General features: G+C 46.8%; 1 protein-coding gene across 2 annotated transcripts in view; it reads right to left on the bottom strand.

Annotated features, from left to right (window-relative positions):
* The window catches only part of MPP7 (MAGUK p55 scaffold protein 7), a 329,284-nt gene that overhangs the window by 199,674 nt on the left and 109,191 nt on the right, over positions 1–20,419 (bottom strand). The window contains exon 1 of one of the 2 annotated variants that reach the window (XM_066585696.1): positions 5,124–5,188. The exons of the other annotated variant lie outside the window; for it this stretch is intronic. Within the exon in view, the coding sequence (XP_066441793.1) occupies positions 5,124–5,160 (37 nt within the window). The 5' untranslated portion in view covers positions 5,161–5,188. Of the gene's footprint in view, positions 1–5,123; positions 5,189–20,419 lie in introns of those variants that run through there. 2 annotated transcript variants of the gene reach the window in all.

Genomic DNA, 20,419 nt, shown 5'->3' with positions numbered 1-20,419 from the left:
CAGCTCGGTGCACAAGCGCACAGGTCTGGCGAACAACTCATCAGATCGTCAATAGTTTACAACTGGACAGCCCCTTTAACTGCAACTTTGGGGCAATCATTATTCAGTAAGACACCATGCAAGACTAGTAGTCACCAACTTCCAAAAACACTTGGGAGAAAAACCAAAAAGAAAAAAGGGAAGGAAAGAACAAAGCGGGCACCATCGAGTGTATTATGTGCAATAGAATCGGTGTGAATTGCGATAGCCGACGCTCTCACCTGGTAAAGTGCCAGATTGCAAACATTCACACACCGCAATCACATGTGATGGGCTGATGAAGTCGTTGCGAGCCTTAATTAGCCCACCAGAGAGCCTTTCCCCGGGCTCAAACCAGATCCAACTGATACGTGCTGACAATCAAAACGTCAGAAAACATAAAACTACGCGTTTCAACCAAAGAATTCTGTCTAACAGAGGAAGACCTCGTTCTGGGGTTGAAACATGTAGTTTTGTTTTTGGTTTGTGCTGATGAATTCCAGGGATGAAATGAGTAGTTTTAGCAGAAGGAAAGACATAAAACTACACACTTCAACCCTGGAACGGAGGTCTTCTTCACCTGAGGAAGACCTCATTCTGGGGTCGAAACATGTAGTTTTACATTTTTTTTGCTTCTGTTTAAAAAAAACCAAAAAAACTCAAAAAACAGTGAACTTTAATTGAAAAGAAGCCTGAAGAGTAGCGCCTTTACCAGTTGGATCGCTTTCTATCACGTCTCAAGTGCGTTCAGTCATACGCAGTCAGTGCTGGACTCGGGGTGAAGAATGCTCCAATGTGATGCCGCTGCGCAGCAGAAGTCCCGGAGCCGACCTCGCAATACTCCGAGTGTTTATCAACAAGCAGTGAACTACAGCCAGCAGTCCCCAAATAAAGAAAGCCTGTTCTAACTTTTTTCTTTTTGACCTAGGAATCTTTTTTTCTTCCTAATGAGGGTTAAGCCCGACCTGCAGCGAGGACTAGTTATTCCAGGCAGAGCTGAGCGAGCTTGCAGGGCAAACAGTAGCTCAGTGTTTGGCGGTAGCACACAGTGGAAGCTGCTATCCATCATACACACAAACTAGCCGACTGCCATCCAAGAATGCAGCCTCTACGGGGAGCTAACCTGGCATCAGCAGATACCAATTCATAGCACATGTTTGATTTTCCAGGGGGATTACTAAGGGTAAAAAGGACAAAATGCCTCCCCCCCCCCCCCCCCCCACTCCCTTGCCGTCTGCTGTCTACAAAAATACGAATGTTCTCCCGGGATCGCCGCCGCTACACGGGTCTGCTATTATTTTTAGTCTGAATAAGCGTTGCTGTTCATCAAGGGGACAGCTTTACAAGATGCTGAACCAAAGCGGGCCGGTAACCTGATAAGCCGTAAGATGGGCTTCCAGCTTCTGAAGACTAATCTAAATATTGTATTAATGAGACGTAACGCCCGGTCCTCGGTGCGCCGCGCTAAATGTAATTTCACTCTTTAAAAAAGGCACTGTTCCTATTTGTTTTTCCATCGTTGGCGCGGAGCGCGGCCGCCCGCTCGCTAATACATAAACACGCGCTCTCCGATTACACTTGTTTGCTGAGGTCAAAATAAAGATCTGTATCTCTAGCGGTTTCTTGGGGAAAAAAAAAAATACTTGTTCATGAGCGCAAAATCCGATACACATAAACGTCTCCTGGAAGCGGAGGAAAGGCTTTTCAAGTCGGATAAATTAATATACTTTTTCATGGGGGAAATAAATGTACGGAGCGATTTGCCAAGTAGCGCCTGTGGTCTAAGTGGCGATACGGGCGCCCAAAAACAACACACGATGAAAACAGTGTTCAGAGGACCCGCACATAACAGGGAGAACATCAAGAATGTGGGGGTCCGACAGCAGCAATGGCCAAAGGTGGTCTTCGGCCAAGGTGGGACTGTTGGAGACAAAGGTTTTGTGGTACGAACTGGTTTTCCTGAGAACACAACGCGACGACTCGCTAAACATTAGTGACATCACCGGTTTGGTCTAGTAGGTCTCCCCATTATAAGCATTAGTGACATCACCAGTTTGGTCTAATAGGTCTCCCCATTATAAGCATTAGTGACATCACCGGTTTGGTCTAGTAGGTCTCCCCATTATAAGCATTAGTGGCATCACAGGTTTGGTCTAGTAGGTCTCCACATTATAAGCATTAGTGGCATCACAGGTTTGGTCTAGTAGGTCTCCCCATTATAAGCATTAGTGACATCACCGGTTTGGTTTAGTAGGTCTCCCCATTATAAGCATTAGTGGCATCACTGGTTTGGTCTAGTAGGTCTCCCCATTATAAGCATTAGTGGCATCACTGGTTTGGTCTAGTAGGTCTCCCCATTATAAGCATTAGTGGCATCACTGGTTTGGTCTAGTAGGTCTCCACATTATAAGCATTAGTGACATCACCGGTTTGGTCTAGTAGGTCTCCACATTATAAGCATTAGTGACATCACAGGTTTGGTCTAGTAGGTCTCCACATTATAAGCATTAGTGACCTCACCGGTTTGGTCTAGTAGGTCTCCACATTATAAGCATTAGTGACCTCACCGGTTTGGTCTAGTAGGTCTCCACATTATAAGCATTAGTGACCTCACAGGTTTGGTCTAGTAGGTCTCCACATTATAAGCATTAGTGACCTCACAGGTTTGGTCTAGTAGGTCTCCCCATTATAAGCATTAGTGACATCACCGGTTTGGTCTAGTAGGTCTCCCCATTATAAGCATTAGTGACATCACTGGTTTGGTCTAGTAGGTCTCCCCATTATAAGCATTAGTGACATCAACTGTTTGGTCTAGTAGGTCTCCCCATTATAAGCATTAGTGAAATCACCGGTTTGGTCTAGTAGGTCTCCCCATTATAAGCATTAGTGACATCACCGGTTTGGTCTAGTAGGTCTCCCCATTATAAGCATTAGTGAAATCACCGGTTTGGTCTAGTAGGTCTCCACATTATAAGCATTAGTGACATCACCGGTTTGGTCTAGTAGGTCTCCCCATTATAAGCATTAGTGACATCACCGGTTTGGTCTAGTAGGCCTCCCCATTATAAGCATTAGTGACATCACCAGTTTAGTCTAGTAGGTCTCCCCATTATAAGCATTAGTGACATCACCGGTTTGGTCTAGTAGGTCTCCACATTATAAGCATTAGTGGCATCACCAGTTTGGTCTAGTAGGTCTCCACATTAGTGGTAATTTCTGACGAGCCAATTATGGTTTGAACGAGCAACGTTGCCAGTAGCTCAAGTCTCTCTTGTGCGGTTCGTTTAGACAGCAGATACATTGTTGGCTCAGTCAATCGAGAATCATTCAGTCTTGCACATTCACTGTACAAGTCAGACCGCCAATGATTCCAAGATCGGGGGTCCGGTGTCCCCTTCTGCCTGTCATTGTGGGTTTGCTAATCCCCCCACAGTGATGTCAGCGCTCCAGTATCATCCTCACTGTGGAGGGTGCGACAAGCCGTCATTAAGTAGGGCAAGGGGACCCCCGATCTCAGGATCAGTGGGGTTCTCAGCGGTTAGACCCCACCGATCAGCAAGCGATCCTCTATCCTGACAGCCATAACTTTTTTCATTTTTCCGTCAACATAGTTGTGTGAGGACTCATTTGTCGCGGGACGTCTTGTAGTTTCTATTGGCACAATTTTGACGTATAAACGACGTTTTGATAGCTTTTTATTACCTTTTACTTGGAGATTGGGTGACCAAAAACACAATTCTGGCGTTATGTATTTTTTCTGCCGAGGCTCCTCATATGGAATAAATATTGCGTTACTTTGATAGATTAGACTTTTACGGATGAAACAAAACCGAATATACTTCAGTTTTTTATTGTTTTGATTTTTTTATTATAAATATGGGAAAAGGTTTATTTTTAACTTTACTACGTTTTTTTTCTTCTAATAATAATTAATAAAACGTTTTTTAAAACTCATTTTTACATTTTATATAAGTCCCCATAAGGAACATTAACTAGCAATTGTTTGATCGCTCATACAGTATAATGCAGTACCATAGTATTGCATTATACCGCTTTCTAATCTGGGGGCTTCCTGAAGACCCCAGGCTGCTATTACAACTGAACAGCACCACTTCGTGATCCCATTGTGGGGGCGCAGGGTGGGTGCCAATCAAGACCCCCGAATACCGAATTGACAGTGGCATTTAAAAGGAAACCTGTCAGTATTTTCTACCCTCCTAAGCTACGTACCGCAGCGCTCCAGGACGGCCGCAATGTCCATAAATGTCTGTTATAATCCGATATCAAAGCATACCTTTATAATCTCCGGCGCTGTATAATAATTCTCGCAGTTTATTCTGGTGGGCGGTAAAAACGTGGGAAAATGTGGGCAGATAAAAACAATGAATCTACCCATAACCTGCGCCCGTCCACACTCTTCTGGCGCACGCATGGATGACATGGGTACTCGGCACCCGGGGTAGATGGCCAGAGTCGGTCCAGGCTCGCTCACCGCTCCAGACCGCGGGAATTGCCATTCAGCACAGGAGATTGTAAAAGAGGATTTTCAAAGATCTGCGTTCGTAGGGAAGTAGACCAAATTAAATATGGAAATTGCTGTAATCACCTGGTGGGCATTCACACTGATCGCGGCCGTCATGGGCGGATGTCAACTGTTAAAGGCAGCCAGCACCCGCTGTCTATGGAGTGGGATTGGCCCTTGCTCCCACTTTATACAAACCCTGTGTCCCTATGACGTAAACATATGTCCTGAGGTGTGAAGGGGTTAAAAATATTAACAGCTAGCCATGGCATTAAAAAAAGAGGCAATACTCACCCATACTCAGCGCCCAGGCAACCACACCATGTCACCATGCTGAACTCCTGGCATCATGGCAGTCAGGATGTGAGTGCTGATGCCAGGAGTTTGAATGGCGACGCTGTGGCCTTTGGTCGACTGCTTCCCGGTGGTGATGACAGGTAAGTGCTGCCTCTTTTTTTGTGCCTGCCCAGCTGTTAACTTTTTTATAGCAGAAACCCCCCTTTAATGACATTATGAGTATAAATGTAGAATGTCTCCATATAGTGAGTACCTTCCAGAAAGTAATTCTGCGAGCCTTACATACCGTGTCCCACACAGCCGGCCCTCTGATTATTAGGCATTGCTTGGAAACGGCCAAATGGCACCCAAGAAAGGTCCACACCGAAATAAACCAACTCTTCAGGCCGTTATTCTCGTCACGTTCTTCCTGGATCACAGATTTGGTCGGCTTATGCCAATATTCTGAAATGGCTTTTGGTTCTGTAAACCATTAACTCCGCCAATCCCTTCACTGGAGTCAATACACAAAGAATTAAGGTAAACTGGCGTCACGTCAAAATGGAAATTTTACAAAAGTTGCATGGCACTTTGAGGAGTTTGGCATCAGGACATTCAGGCCGGCTACACACAGGCGAGAAAATAGCGAGACGTACAACTATTACACGAATGTTAAATCCATCCCTTTGAATGGGGTTATACACAGCGAAGCGGGAAACAAAACGCGGCATGTCCTAATTTTGTTCGTGCCTCGCATTGCATCTCCCATTGTTTTCAATGGGGCCGGCCGTGCTGGGTGATGAGACGTCTCCCATTGAAAATAAACAGCTGTCTTCACCCAAGTGATGCAAGGCGGCTTTAAAACAATAATGCTTCACGTCCGCAGGGAAAAAAGCATCTTGGCGAGTGCGCTCGTCTGTATGAAGCTAGCCTTAGCCGAATACAGACTAATACTGCTGGAAGCCACAGCATCAAAGCCTTCTGCACACTGATGAGGGGTCGCAGGCCTCTCATGGACTAAGCCAGAAACCTACTGCTGAGGGGCAAACACCCCCAACCCGCTGTATGAGCACGGCTCTCTGGCTTCCTATTCCAAATCATTGACAGACTTGTTAGAAAGTCACATTGATTTGTAGCAATGCTGCCATTCAGCAGGTGGCGCTGCAGAGGTATTTTTCCATCTTCCTTATTTGCATAAATTACCCAGAGAAGCTAGCATGGCCATATAAGCCTTCTCACTAGAGATGAGCGAGTATACTCGCTAAGGCACATTACTTGAGCGAGTAGTGCCTTAGCCGAGTATCTCCCCGCTCGTCTCTAAAGATTCGGGGGCCGGCGCAGGTGACAGGTGAGTTGCGGCGGGGGGGAGAGAGGGAGGGAGAGAGAGAGAGATCTCACCTCTGTTCCTCCCCGCTCTCCCCCACCGCTGGCCCCCGAATCTTTAGAGATACTCGGCTAAGGCACTACTCGCTTATCTCTACTCCTCACTCATCTTCTAGATGTCTCCACACCGCTTTTGGGTGCTCTCCTTGGGGAGACACTATATCATCTGCCGACCCACTCACCCCCTAGGTGTCTCCACACACTTTTTGAGTGCTCTCCTTAAGGTGACATGACACCCCCCCACTGACCCTCAGTATCAAGAGACGCCATTCAATGATATTGTTGCTGAAATTGCTTGTCAGTTCCCTTTTGTGTAAATTTTGATTTTGTGAAGTAGCAACAAAGTACTCTAGTAGGGCCACAACGTCCGGATGTGGAGACCTGCTGCGCTAGTCCTGACAACATGGGATGCAGGTATGTCCTTCCTTAGGTCTGTAGCAGGCGACGACTAACGGTGCTGTTCGCACCAGAAACATAAGAAAACTGACATTTTTTATGTATTGTGGTCAATGCCTCAATGTTCCATATCTTTAATATTTTTGTACTATTTTCCCCCTGGTGCTCCTGGTCTACATGCGGTTGGTTGAACGTATCCGTGTTCTGTCCTTTTCGATGTAGTTGGTGGGCTGGAATTATTTTTGCCATACGAGGGGCTCACAATCTATATTCACCTAACCATGTAATTATGGTGTGGGGGAGGAAACCGGGATAACCCAAAGGAAATACAAACTCCATGCACAGGTCGTCTTTGGTGAGACCCCAGGGTGCTTCGAGGCAACAGTGCCGACCCCTGAGGGATCTGAAAGGTTGGATCCAAGAGATGCGATTATGAGAAAAGGCTCTACAATGTGGATTTTAAACGGAGGTCAAGCTGCTATGGAAATCCAAGTAGCCCCTCCACAAGGAGAAGACGGGATTTCAGCCGGCTGGAAGACCCTGGAAGTTAATAGACGTTTCCCTTAGTAAGGCTTCTTTGCCATGAGCGTATATCGGCCCGCTGTTTCCACAGTCAGCCGATATACGCTGTGATCTGATGCATTGGATTTCAATGCATCAGATCACATGGCCGTATTCCCGTGACGTAAAAGCGCCTGGACAGCAAATATAGCCCCGGGTGTTTTTAGGTTGGGCCCAAAAGATAGTCCTGGAACTATCTTTTGGGCCGGAATACATCAGACGCTGTATGGGCTCCCATGGGAGCCAATGACAGCGGCCGGAGAAGGGAGGTGGGAGGAGTTTAGCAGCGTGGCTGCTAAACTCCCTACCACTGCTCTCGGTGTTAGTGTATCTTGCCGCCACCAGGAATTCCTGGTAGAGTCAAGATTGACAGTAGGGGGTCATGCCCCCTGAACCTAATAGGCTGAAGTGGGTCTTGAGCGCCAGGCCCTGCAAGGCCACTGCAAATTCAAAGAGAAGCCATGGAGCTTGTGCCGCTTCATGTGTGCTCAGGAAACCCTGAATCCAATCTTGGATTGCAAAGGGTTAACACCCCAGATGGTAGCATATATCGGTCGACTGTGAAAACGGCAGCCGATACACGCTCGTGGAAAAGAAGCCTAAAGCTCTAGACCAGTGTTTCCCAACTCGAGACCTCAGGTCATGTTTTCAGAATCTCCTATAGTAAGACCATCGGTGTTAATGTCTGAGGACTGACAATAAATACATCACCTGTGCAATACTGAGGAAATCCTGAAAACATGACCTGTTGGGGGTCCCATGAGGACTGGAGGTGGGAAACACTGGTCTAGAGGGCCTAACAGACCCCATTAATTTTAATGAAATCCATTGGGGTTTCCATCTCAAGAATAAAGCTGTATACACATCCATAAACCAATGGATATAGCCTATAATGAAGGCATATACATGCGTATAATACTACTAGTATATAACCCGTCCAGGACGGTGACTGTAATAGTAGATGCATCCACTTAAGGGCAGAGTTCTTGTCTCAGGACGGCGACTGCAATCTATACATATTATAGATATATGACAATACAAAAATTCTGTAACTTTCCATCCTCACCAAAGTTCCTTAGTGGAATTAGGAATAGTTGTAGTAATGCAAAGCCATCAGTTAGCTGAGTACCGCTGGCATGGTGCTGTACATCCCTGAGGTAGGTGATGAATGCAGCAGGAGCGGGCAGCCAAGGGTTGGTGAAGCAGAAGCAGCCAAACCAAACACACAGGGTAAAGTAGTGGGAGCTGCTCTCCTCTACACTGCTGAGTACAGGGCCCTGTGGGGCGAGTTTGGATGAGATGGCTCCTCCCCCATCCCCTCCCCCTGGTACTGCCCACATCACTCTGTACATTCCTATACAGCGCTTCCCTGTGGTATTGACTATGAGTGTAGCAAGAACTACTGGGCACTGGTGAGTAGTTGGCGCGGCATCGTTCTCCATCAATCCCCATCACCCAGCTGGAGAGTGAGGACCACAGCATGTTATGCAGTACAAACAATTAGGTCTCAAGTCCCCTCTATTGGCAAACATGTATAAATGCCTTAGTCACATGGTTATCCAACCACATGGTGGCAGTATTTGGGTTACAATCAGACACACTTAAAGGCATATTATATATAATATAAATATAGATGGAGGATAACTTTTCACCAAGTTGCCGAATTTGATAATTTAAAGGGGTTGTCCCGTGCCGAAACGTTTTTTTTTTTTTTTTTTTCAATAGCCGCCCCCGTTCGGCGCGAGACAAACCCGATGTAGGGGTTAAAAAAAAAACAAAAACGGATAGTGCTTACCTGAATCCCCGCGCTCCGGTGACTTCTTACTTACCTTGTGAAGATGGCTGCCGGGATCTTCACCCTCAGTGGACCGCAGGTCTTCTGTGCGGTCCATTGCCGATTCCAGCCTCCTGATTGGCTGGAATCAGCACGTGATGGGGCGGAGCTACGAGGACCAGCTCTCCGGCACGAGCGGCCCCATTCAGAAAAGAAGAAGACCGGACTGCGCAAGCGCGTCTAATCAGGCGATTAGACGCTGAAATTAGACGGCACCATGGAGACGAGGACGCTAGCAATGGAACAGGTAAGTGAATAACTTCTGTATGGCTCATATTTAATGCACGATGTACATTACAAAGTGCATTAATATGGCCATACAGAAGTGTATACCCCCACTTGCTTTCTCGGGACAACCCCTTTAAGAAAATGATCAGAAAAGTCATCAGAACAGTAATGGAGATAACGTTACACCATCTTCTCAAAAAACAGTCCTGAAGAAGGAAGATTACAGAATGCGCATCCAACAGAACACAGAAATGGAACTACATATGCCAATAAGACCCCGCTAATTGCAGAAGGGGGTCGTTAGCCTCGTGTTCCCGTTTACAGGTATCATGTAAAGGCGCATCTGTCGGGGGTAAAGATAAACATTTATATCCTCCAAATTGCCCCATGTTTAGAAAAGCGCTCGACCATCGGAGGTTCCCAGCGGGCACGGAAAGATCTGCGCTTCCCAGCATCTGTTTAGCATCAATGGTAATGTAGATGCCAAATCTTCTGGTTGCAAATGACTTAGATTATTGTCTCCTACTATCCGGGTAGCCGGCCGTGCGGGGTAATCATACCGGACCTGTCAATCATCTCTAATGTGATCAGAAACATCTGGAGCGCGGGCAAATTTGTTAGTTCTAAGTGGAAGAGTTATGCAGGAGGCAGAGTATAATGGCTGTCTGAGTATGCCCATTTACCTCGATGCCACGGAGTAGAGCCGGGTGATTGATCCATGAAAGTGTGCCACGCACAATTACACCAAAATGTAGACCAGACTTCTAGCTGAAAGCTTCAAGCGCAGAAGCCTGAGCCGCAGAAGACACGGAGGGTGCAGAAGATCCAAATTGTGGCTCTCATTACTAAAGAGGGCAACTACAAATAGCTAATTAGAAGGCGGGCAGCAAATTGTAGTCTTATACTTGATTCTAAGGGCCGGACATCAAGATGTGATTATCAATTAAGCAGTGCAGACGTCTCCAGGAGAGGAAGGACGCGTTTTGGCAATGATATTACTGAATAGTAGTAACTTATATAGCGTTACTCTGCATGTTCACTACCGCTCACAAATTTTAGAACACCTCAATTTTTCAAGTTTTTTTTTTTTATATTTACAGTTTAAAGTTTCAAATGAAATTAAATCAAATAACAAAAATAATGGATTAACTTTGTTTCACCTAATTAAATCTAGATTCGCCCCCACAAGCTGATAGAACAGCTTTACATCACTGAGGCATTCTTTTTACAAGTGCACTCAGATATTTCTTCCTAACATTGTTGCAGAAGTTCCCACAAATGTGCTGCACTTGTAGGCTGTGTTGCTTCCACTCTTCTGCCCAGTTTCAAAAAGCTCAATGGGGTTTAGGGCTGTAGATTCTAAAGGCTATTCCATTCTTTAAAGCCTACTGGTTGCTTCTTGTCTCTTATGTAGTTCTGAGGTGACGTAGAAGTAGGTTTTGGATCATTGTCTAGCTGTAATTTGAACCCCTGACCAACTAGGCGGACACCAGAGCGTATTGCATGGCCTATCAAAATGCTTTGGTAGCCCTTTTTAGCCAGTGTGTGAGTCACCCTGCGCAAGTTGCCAACTCTAGATTCAGCAAGCAATCCCCAGACCTCCTCCATGTTTGACAGTTGGTGTCACACACTCAGGAACCAAATGTCAAATTTTGATCAGTCCATAAGACCTTCTTCCACTCTCCAGTAGTCCACTGCAGATGCTGCTTGGTGCAGGCAAGTTTTTTTTTTCTATTATGCAATCTTGGCAGTGACTTTCTTACTGATCCTCTACTGTCGGACCTGCAGACAGGCGCCGATCACACAAACTACTGATGATCACACACTTTCATGTGATTTTGTAGTGGTCTTTGGTCCACCAGACCTTTTACTGTCAGAGTTTCCTCCAGCTTCTAAGTGCCTTTTGATGGTATAGCAAACTGTACTGACTGCCATCTTGACTTTCTTGGCAGTCTCTCTGTAGGACAGACCTTCACTTCTAAGGGTTATAATTGTTTATCTTCTTTGGTTAATTGCCTTTCTTGCCATTATGATAGCAATGTATTCCGTCCTGAAGAGCAAAACTGTCCACATCCTGCCATAGAGGATGTAATGCTGCTGTTCCAACACTAGTTATTAGAGTCAGAGGGTTTGAAAGTAATCTACAAAAGTTGAGACGCCTGTAGGAATAGTTTGAATCCACTTTCTAAGCAGGATTTGCGTCCTTGATGTGTTCTCTGAAAATAGCCATTTTGTTAAAACCACAAATTCAGACTACTGTTGCATTTCAGGTTGAAATATCACAATATATATATATATATATATTTTTTTTTTTTTTTTTAATTTTTTTTTTTTAAGCATTTCACATTATTTGCTGTTAATAAACTCTGTAAATGTCAAAAACAACTAGAAAAATTGAGATGTTCTAAAACTTTTGACCGGTAGTGAAGCTTCACCTTTCATCATGCAGTCAGCAATTCCAACATCTTCGTAATACACTGAACGGCCACTTCATTAGAGCCCCAACTAGTAGCGCATCTTTAGGACGTCTTCTAGTTGGTCTTCAGAACCACAGCAATTTGTTGTGTCATAGATTCCACTTGGTGATGAAACCATTTTGCAGGAATACCGGCCCCTGCGGACAGGAAGCTTCTTGTACTTGCAGCAGATTATATGGCGGTGCTGACATGTTCTGACTGGCTGACAGGATGGGGTCAGCGATTCATGCTGCTTGTGCCAAATTCTGATCTCCCATCAGCAACAGAAATCTGCATTTATCTGACCAGGAGAAGTTTTCCTGCTGCTCAGTGATACAGGTTTTGCGCTCTTTTGCCCGCTGGATTCTCTGGAACTGGCCGTCTGCTGTTATAGCCCATGTGTGCGGAGGAACGGCGAGTTGTGCGTTCGGACATGTTAGTTGGAGCTCCAGTGTTGTATTCAGCTGACTGTGCAGCCTGTTGGTCGGAACGATTCCTGACATCCTCCTCCGACCCCTTTCAGTGATGAGTTGTTCCCGTCCGCAGGATCCCCTTTCGCTGGAGGTTATTCCTCAATCACGCCATTTTTGGTATACTCTTCACATCGTTACATGAGAAAGGCCCGCGGTTGGCAGTGAGACCCCGGCTGGTCTAGCTCAGATGACCAGGTCTTGTTGGAAGTTGCTCCAATCGCTGGATTTTCCCATCTAATGTAGATCCCTGAAAAACTTGTCACGTGATTTTATGCTGCACTCCGGGGTCACGGGGAGAATTATCATACAGGAAAACGCCAATCGTGAGCGAGCCAGGGGTCTAATAAAGGGGTCAGTGTATATATATATATATATTTTTTTTTTTATATGCATTTTCCATACATTTTAATCATATAGGTTAAAAAAGTAGGATATATTCACTGAAAAAGCCAAAAATACAATACCTGAAGGTCTGCAAAGCAGACACGGTCGCCATAGGCACGATCGCCATAAGGCAGGCACAATCGCCACCGGCACAATCGCCGTAGGGCAGGCGCAATGGCCTTAAGCCCTGAAGATATGTAGTCAGCCAGACAATAATGTGTGGAGGAGCAGCTTGTTCCTGGCAGGCTAATATGCAGTCACCCACTGAACCCAGCCCAGATTGGGGAGGAGTGACTGCACATACTAATAGCCTGCACATGTGAACGATACCAAAGATGTCAGCCATAGATGGGTGGTGACCCACCATACAGGATATCAACCCTGGCTGATATGACAGCGGGTTGCCCTGTATCTCCAAGGTGGGCCACACTGGCTGACATCTTGGGCTCCCCCACCAACTAGCAAACTACATACAAAGATACTAATGTATACTAATAAAATGCGGGTGTTGGTACTGCATTTTGGCCAAAACGCTGGGCTGGGTTGAGTGGGTGACTACATATTAGCCTGCCAGGAACAAGCTGCTCCCCCACATTATTGTCTGGCTGACTACATATCTTCAGGGCTTATGGCCATTGCGCCTGCCCTACGGCGATTGTGCCGGTGGCGATTGTGCCTGCCTTATGGCGACCGTGCCTATGGCGACCGTGTCTGCTTTGCAGACCTTCAGGTATTGTATTTTTGGCTTTTTCAGTGAATATGTGTTTTTTTTTTCTTTTTCCTCACCTCTGTGATTTTAAAAAAGTAGGATAGGTGTATGGGGAGGGGTGGGGGAGGGGGTTGACCTCAGGGCCTACCTTTGCTACTAAGAGAACAAGATCCTAAGATTCCTAAAGGAAGAATTGGTTGTACGCAAGCAGCCTTTCTCCACAGCAATCAATGGCGCCGACTGAAACAAACGTGTGAAACTATAATGTGATATCCAAGATTTAACCATAAGATTTTTGGGGGATTTTCATCTCCGCTTTTCAAAAGCCATAACAGTTCTATTTTTCTGTCGACGCGCCCGTATGAGGGGTTTTCTTTTTTTTTTGTGTGTGGCAAACGGTAGCTTTTATTGGTATTATTTTTGGGTGCATATAATTCATTGTAGAATTTTTTTTTTAGGGCAAAGTGAAAAAAAAAAAATTCTGTAACTTTTTTTTTATATAGTGTTAATCATACAACATAAATGACATGACAGATCTTTTCTTTAGGTTGCTACGATTACGACAATACCAAAACTCTGTATTTTTTTAGGTTTTTCCACTTTTCCAAAATAAAAAAAAATAAAAAAACTTTAAAAAAAAAAATTTACTCTCGTGTTACCCACGACTTTGCCGCGTGGAATCAGTGTTTTTTAATCTAATCTGTGTTTTGCTGTAATAGCATACATGGGGCAACGACGTCTGCCCGTTTGTGTAGGCATAGCTTATGATGTGCACCCCCTTCCCCTCGCTGCACGGTATGGCGGAGCGGAGGTGTGCAGGCACATCACCAAATAAATCTGTATTCTTGTAGGTCGGTGCCCATCTCTTCCCCAGGTTAAGAGTAAACCACCCGGTATTATGGTCAGCACCCATCTGAAAGCTCGGTCACCGGATGTTGGTAGATGGGCCAACATGATTTGATCAGATTACATACCAAGAGGCTTGCATTATTGATGTGGTTAGTGTGGATTCTGTCATTTGGGATATTTCTGATATATTTTGAAAGCTGTTTCGTTGCTACTTTTTTGGTTTTTGCAAATAAATCTGTCTTGTAGCGCTCATATTTCTTCAAAATTACTTCAGCCGTGAAAAGGTAACAGACAGACGGACGGACGGACGGAGTTACTTTCACATTATATTAGTATGGGTTTCGCATCGCTGCATTCAGAGCTCCATAACTTTTTCATTGTGTCCATCCGTAGGTTGTTTGCATGACGAGCTGTAGTTGTTATCGGTACCATATTGGGATCCATAGGGCTTTTTATCATGTTTATTGCATTTTGGCTTAAAGTTTTCATTTTTAGTTTTTTTTTTCCACCTTCAGTTTTTGCCGTGCAGGATAAATAGCTTGTTCAATTCATTGTACAGGTCATTACAGATACAATCATACCAAATGTTTGCTTTTTTATGCAAAGAAAAGGTTTCTTTTTTTCGGGTGGGGGGTGGGGGGGGGGGGGTGGAGAAAACAATTTTTATGCTTTGCAGTAATTCCGCATTGTAATGCATTAGCACTTATCATAACGATCACAAGCCATGGCAGACCTGGATGCCATTGTCTGGTGCCCAATTCCTATGCAACCCATCAGCCCTCCGCTATGTAATCGCGCTTCCTCTGTGAACCCCTTACATGCCGCGACCTACATTGACCACAGCATATAAGGGGTTAACAGCAGGATCGGTGTTCTCACTGATTCCCGCTGTTGCAGCGAGAGGCTGGCTGTCAGTCACTTCTGAGCCAGTGTCATTCACAGGACGTAGCTTTACGTCCTGTTGCAATAACTAACATGTGCCAGGACATAAACTACTCGGATGGTCATGTGATCTCAATTCTGACCAGCTCAGATCTACTTGGGGTTGTATGTTCCGTTTTTAGTATAGAAAGGGACATAGGCACTGTCACAGTTACTGATCACACAGGTATAATAGAGGAGATCCAAGCTCATCCTCCCAACTGTATACTTATGGGCTGTAGCCTATTTAGAAAACTATAGAAGATATTAAACTGCCCCCTAGCAGACAGAAATGGTACAGACTCTAGCTAATGTTGTGCTGATGCATCATGAGATTGATGTGAAACTGAAAATTAAAAAATCTCAGCATTAAGATGCAGCCTGAAAAGTATCAGACGTATCGGTGAAATATCTGTGAAATTATAAAAAAAAAAAAAAAAAAAGCGGTAACTGATAATCCACAAGTACCAAAAAATCCACAAGTACAGAAGAGTGTCTCTTTAAACATTTCCAAGCAGAGGATTAGTATCAACCCTGAGCAGAGCTGAACAATGTGGAGGGTCCTTTGTTCCGTCTATCAGGTCCCGGCGACCCAGGGACACAAGTCACTTCTTTACCTTTTGCCCTCCCGATGCTTTATACAGATGGTGTATATCCTGGTAGAGTAAAAAGGACACCTGACAAACTGCGTTTCTCCTCTAAAATGTAAACAATAGATGTGAGCCGCAGGACCTCGCTGTAGTGACCTAGCAAGGAGCATCAGATGTGCTGCAGACGGGCTTCTGTCCAGCGGAGGTCAGATTCATAGTCTAACAATGGGGAAAACTGGAAAAATGAAACCATGGGTGGAGGGTCACATTTCTGGCCAAAGTGGACAATGAGAGCTCAACTCCTGGCTGAAGGGACAAAATCTACAAAAGGAACATAAAAAAAACACAAAAACCAAAGATCCAGCAATCTGTCCATTTCTTGTACTTTGTCTCACATTCCAGTACATCAAGCATTCTCCTCTGTATCCTGGGAGATCAGACATCTCTCTGCTATCCTCCCTCTATCAGGTGTCTGATGATGGGAGCCGGGCTGCAGCAGGAGCCTCCCCCCTCCGCCCTGCCAGCAATAGGCCACTAACTAGTAAAATATTATATAGTGAAACGGACTGGAGTTGGTCAAAATATTTCCGTGCAAATAGTAAGCTGTGGGCATTATTTACATGTTTGCTGACAGTGCAAACCCCTACGAATAAGAGAATGGCAGTCAGGCTGGGTTCACACAGGGCGGATTTGCAGTGAAAATTCCGTCGCGGCAAATCCACCAGCGGCTGCTAATCCCGGGATTAGCCAGCTATGTGGACGAGATTTGTCAAAAATCTTGTCCACACGGAACGGCCAATCCATCACAGCAAAAGCGCCAGAAGTCGGCACTGCGGCGCAGATTCCCCGGCCACAGCATGTCAATTTTTTTCCCCCCGTTGCGGCCGCACTCTCCTCTATGGGAGCGCCGGCCGCAATGGAAGAGCTAAGTGCCGCAGGTCTTGAAGCAGCGGTTTCCCGGCGTAAATCTCATGTTTTCGTTGCAGCCAATCTGCAAGATTTCCATCAGGAATACGTCCCGTGTGACCCCAGCCTAAAGGTACAAAATAGCAACACCGATACCACAACATTTACACCTGTGAAGCCTCTGAAGGGATTGGAGTTGGTAAAAAGTGAAATTTATGGATTGGTGTATTGATGTAAACCTGCAGAGCCTGATAGCAGCCATGTGCTTACGGATCACATGACTGACATCACATGTAGCTCACACAGTCACATATCACTCACAGACAGGCTGCTGTCTGGCTCTGCTGGTTTAGGACCTGTGATAATGTCACCGTCATTGCGGCGTCCACGTCTCTCTCAGCTCTGCGGCGTGCACGGCAAGCACGCCGCAGAGTTGCGCGCGACATGCACGCCGCAGAGTTGCGCGTGTGGCACGCACGCCGCAGAGTTGCGCGTGTGGCACGCACGCCGCAGAGTTGCGCGTGTGGCACGCACGCCGCAGAGTTGCGCGTGTGGCACGCACGCCGCAGAGTTGCGCGTGTGGCACGCACGCCGCAGAGTTGCGCGTGTGGCACGCACGCCGCAGAGTTGCGCGTGTGGCACGCACGCAGCAGAGTTGCGCGTGTGGCACGCACGCAGCAGAGTTGCGCGTGTGGCACGCACGCAGCAGAGTTGCGCGTGTGGCACGCACGCAGCAGAGTTGCGCGTGTGGCACGCACGCAGCAGAGTTGCGCGTGTGGCACGCACGCAGCAGAGTTGCGCGTGTGGCACGCACGCAGCAGAGTTGCGCGTGTGGCACGCACGCAGCAGAGTTGCGCGTGTGGCATGCACGCAGCAGAGTTGTGCGTGTGGCATGCACGCAGCAGAGTTGTGCGTGTGGCATGCACGCAGCAGAGTTGTGTGTGGCATGCACGCAGCAAAGTTGTGTGTGGCATGCACGCAGCAAAGTTGTGTGTGGCATGCACGCAGCAAAGTTGTGTGTGGCATGCACGCAGCAAAGTTGTGTGTGGCATGCACGCAGCAAAGTTGTGTGTGGCATGCACGCAGCAAAGTTGTGTGTGGCATGCACGCAGCAAAGTTGTGTGTGGCATGCACGCAGCAGAGTTGTGTGTGGCATGCACGCAGCAGAGTTGTGTGTGGCATGCACGCAGCAGAGTTGTGTGTGGCATGCATGCAGCAGAGTTGTGTGTGGCATGCATGCAGCAGAGTTGTGTGTGGCATGCATGCAGCAGAGTTGTGTGTGGCATGCATGCAGCAGAGTTGTGTGAGGCATGCATGCAGCAGAGTTGTGTGAGGCATGCATGCAGCAGAGTTGTGTGTTGCATGCATGCAGCAGAGTTGTGTGTTGCATGCATGCAGCAGAGTTGTGTGTGGCATGCATGTAGCAAAGTTGTGTGTGTTTGTGTGGCACGCATGTAGCAAAGTTGTGTGTGTGGCATGCATGTAGCAAAGTTGTGTGCGTGGCATGCATGTAGCAGAGTTGTGCGTGTGGCATGCACGCAGCAGAGTTGTGCGTGTGGCATGCACGCAGCAGAGTTGTGCGTGTGGCATGCACGCAGCAGAGTTGTGCGTGTGGCATGCACGCAGCAGAGTTGTGCGTGTGGCATGCACGCAGCAGAGTTGTGCGTGTGGCATGCACGCAGCAGAGTTGTGCGTGTGGCATGCACGCAGCAGAGTTGTGCGTGTGGCATGCACGCAGCAGAGTTGTGCGTGTGGCATGCACGCAGCAGAGTTGTGCGTGTGGCATGCACGCAGCAGAGTTGTGCGTGTGGCATGCACGCAGCAGAGTTGTGCGTGTGGCATGCACGCAGCAGAGTTGTGCGTGTGGCATGCACGCAGCAGAGTTGTGCGTGTGGCATGCACGCAGCAGAGTTGTGTGTGGCATGCACGCAGCAAAGTTGTGTGGCATGCACGCAGCATAGTTGTGTGTGGCATGCACGCAGCAAAGTTGTGTGTGGCATGCACGCAGCAAAGTTGTGTGTGGCATGCACGCAGCAAAGTTGTGTGTGGCATGCATGCAGCAAAGTTGTGTGTGGCATGCATGCAGCAGAGTTGTGTGTGGCATGCATGCAGCAGAGTTGTGTGTGGCATGCATGCAGCAGAGTTGTGTGTTGCATGCATGCAGCAGAGTTGTGTGTTGCATGCATGCAGCAGAGTTGTGTGTGGCATGCATGCAGCAGAGTTGTGTGTGGCATGCATGCAGCAGAGTTGTGTGTGGCATGCATGTAGCAGAGTTGTGTGTGTGGCATGCATGTAGCAAAGTTGTGTGTGTTTGTGTGGCACGCATGTAGCAAAGTTGTGTGTGTGGCATGCATGTAGCAAAGTTGTGTGTGTGGCATGCATGTAGCAAAGTTGTGTGTGTGGCATGCATGTAGCAAAGTTGTGTGTGTGGCATGCATGTAGCAAAGTTGTGTGTGTGGCATGCATGCAGCAGAGTTGTGTGTGGCATGCATGCAGCAGAGTTGTGTGTGGCATGCATGCAGCAGAGTTGTGTGTGGCATGCATGCAGCAGAGTTGTGTGTTGCATGCATGCAGCAGAGTTGTGTGTTGCATGCATGCAGCAGAGGTGTGTGTTGCATGCATGCAGCAGAGTTGTGTGTTGCATGCATGCAGCAGAGTTGTGTGTGGCATGCATGCAGCAGAGTTGTGTGTGGCATGCATGCAGCAGAGTTGTGTGTGGCATGCATGTAGCAGAGTTGTGTGTGTGGCATGCATGTAGCAAAGTTGTGTGTGTTTGTGTGGCACGCATGTAGCAAAGTTGTGTGTGTGGCATGCATGTAGCAAAGTTGTGTGTGTGGCATGCATGTAGCAAAGTTGTGTGTGTGGCATGCATGTAGCAAAGTTGTGTGTGTGGCATGCATGTAGCAAAGTTGTGTGTGTGGCATGCATGTAGCAAAGTTGTGTGTGTGTGTGGCAAGCATGTAGCAAATTTGTGTGCGTGTGGCAGAGATGAGGTGATCACTGGGGGTTCAGAGGGGCGGATCTCCACTGATCAACTACTGATGACCTATCCGGAGGGTAGGTCATCAGTACTAAAAAGAGTTAAAGGGGTTGTCCAGTTGTAAACTATTAAAAATCTCTCTTAGAGATCCAAGATCAGTGGGTGTCAGCCTCCTGGGAAGCCCCCTGACCTGCTCTTCTCTGGTCCACTGATGCACCGAGTTGATTTCTGCAGGAAGCGGACAGCTCAGTTTCCACTGTGGTGGCCAGGCTTGGAATTGCAAGCCAAGTCTCGATTCATTTCAATGACTTCAATATCAAGAATGGCCACTGCAGTGGGAACGGAGATGTCTGTTTCCTGCAGAAATCAGCTTGGCGTACGAACAAACCAGCCTAAGAATAGCTCATCGGTGAGGGTTCCGTGCAGCAGACCCACACCAATATACTTTTGATGATCTTTCCTGAGGATTGACCATCAATAATTTACAACTGGACAACCATCCCCTTTAAATGCCTGGAATTCCCCTTTAATAGCGCTTCACATAGCAGCACCTAGAGCGATCACTTATAGGCCAGCGGCGCTAGGAAGTCAGCACAGCTTCAATTTAAATGAAGGTCCAACCCGCACAAAGAATGCAGCAGAGCCAGAAGTGGTGGACAGCGGGTGACAGAGGAGGATGGCCCTTTAAATGACGGCGGCGGGCAGATGGAAGAGCGCACTGCTCTCTGCCAGAGCTGAAGAAGTCATACAGCTGCTCCCATTAATGACTTCTAGAAATTTTTAATTGAAGAGGAAAAAGAAATCTCTTGCAGCCTTTCCAGCACAGAACACATTAAATCTCCCCAAAATGTTACCTTACATTCCAACATTTATGCATTCTGGGTTTTTTTCTCGTTTTCCTTCTCTTTACGATGTATATTTTTTGGCCCGCAC

This window comes from Eleutherodactylus coqui, chromosome 12 (assembly GCF_035609145.1).
Source record: "Eleutherodactylus coqui strain aEleCoq1 chromosome 12, aEleCoq1.hap1, whole genome shotgun sequence".
In the NCBI taxonomy this organism is placed as follows: Eukaryota; Metazoa; Chordata; class Amphibia; order Anura; family Eleutherodactylidae; genus Eleutherodactylus; species Eleutherodactylus coqui.
Note: the sequence above shows the minus strand (reverse complement) of the source record. Positions and strands in the feature narration are given on the sequence as shown.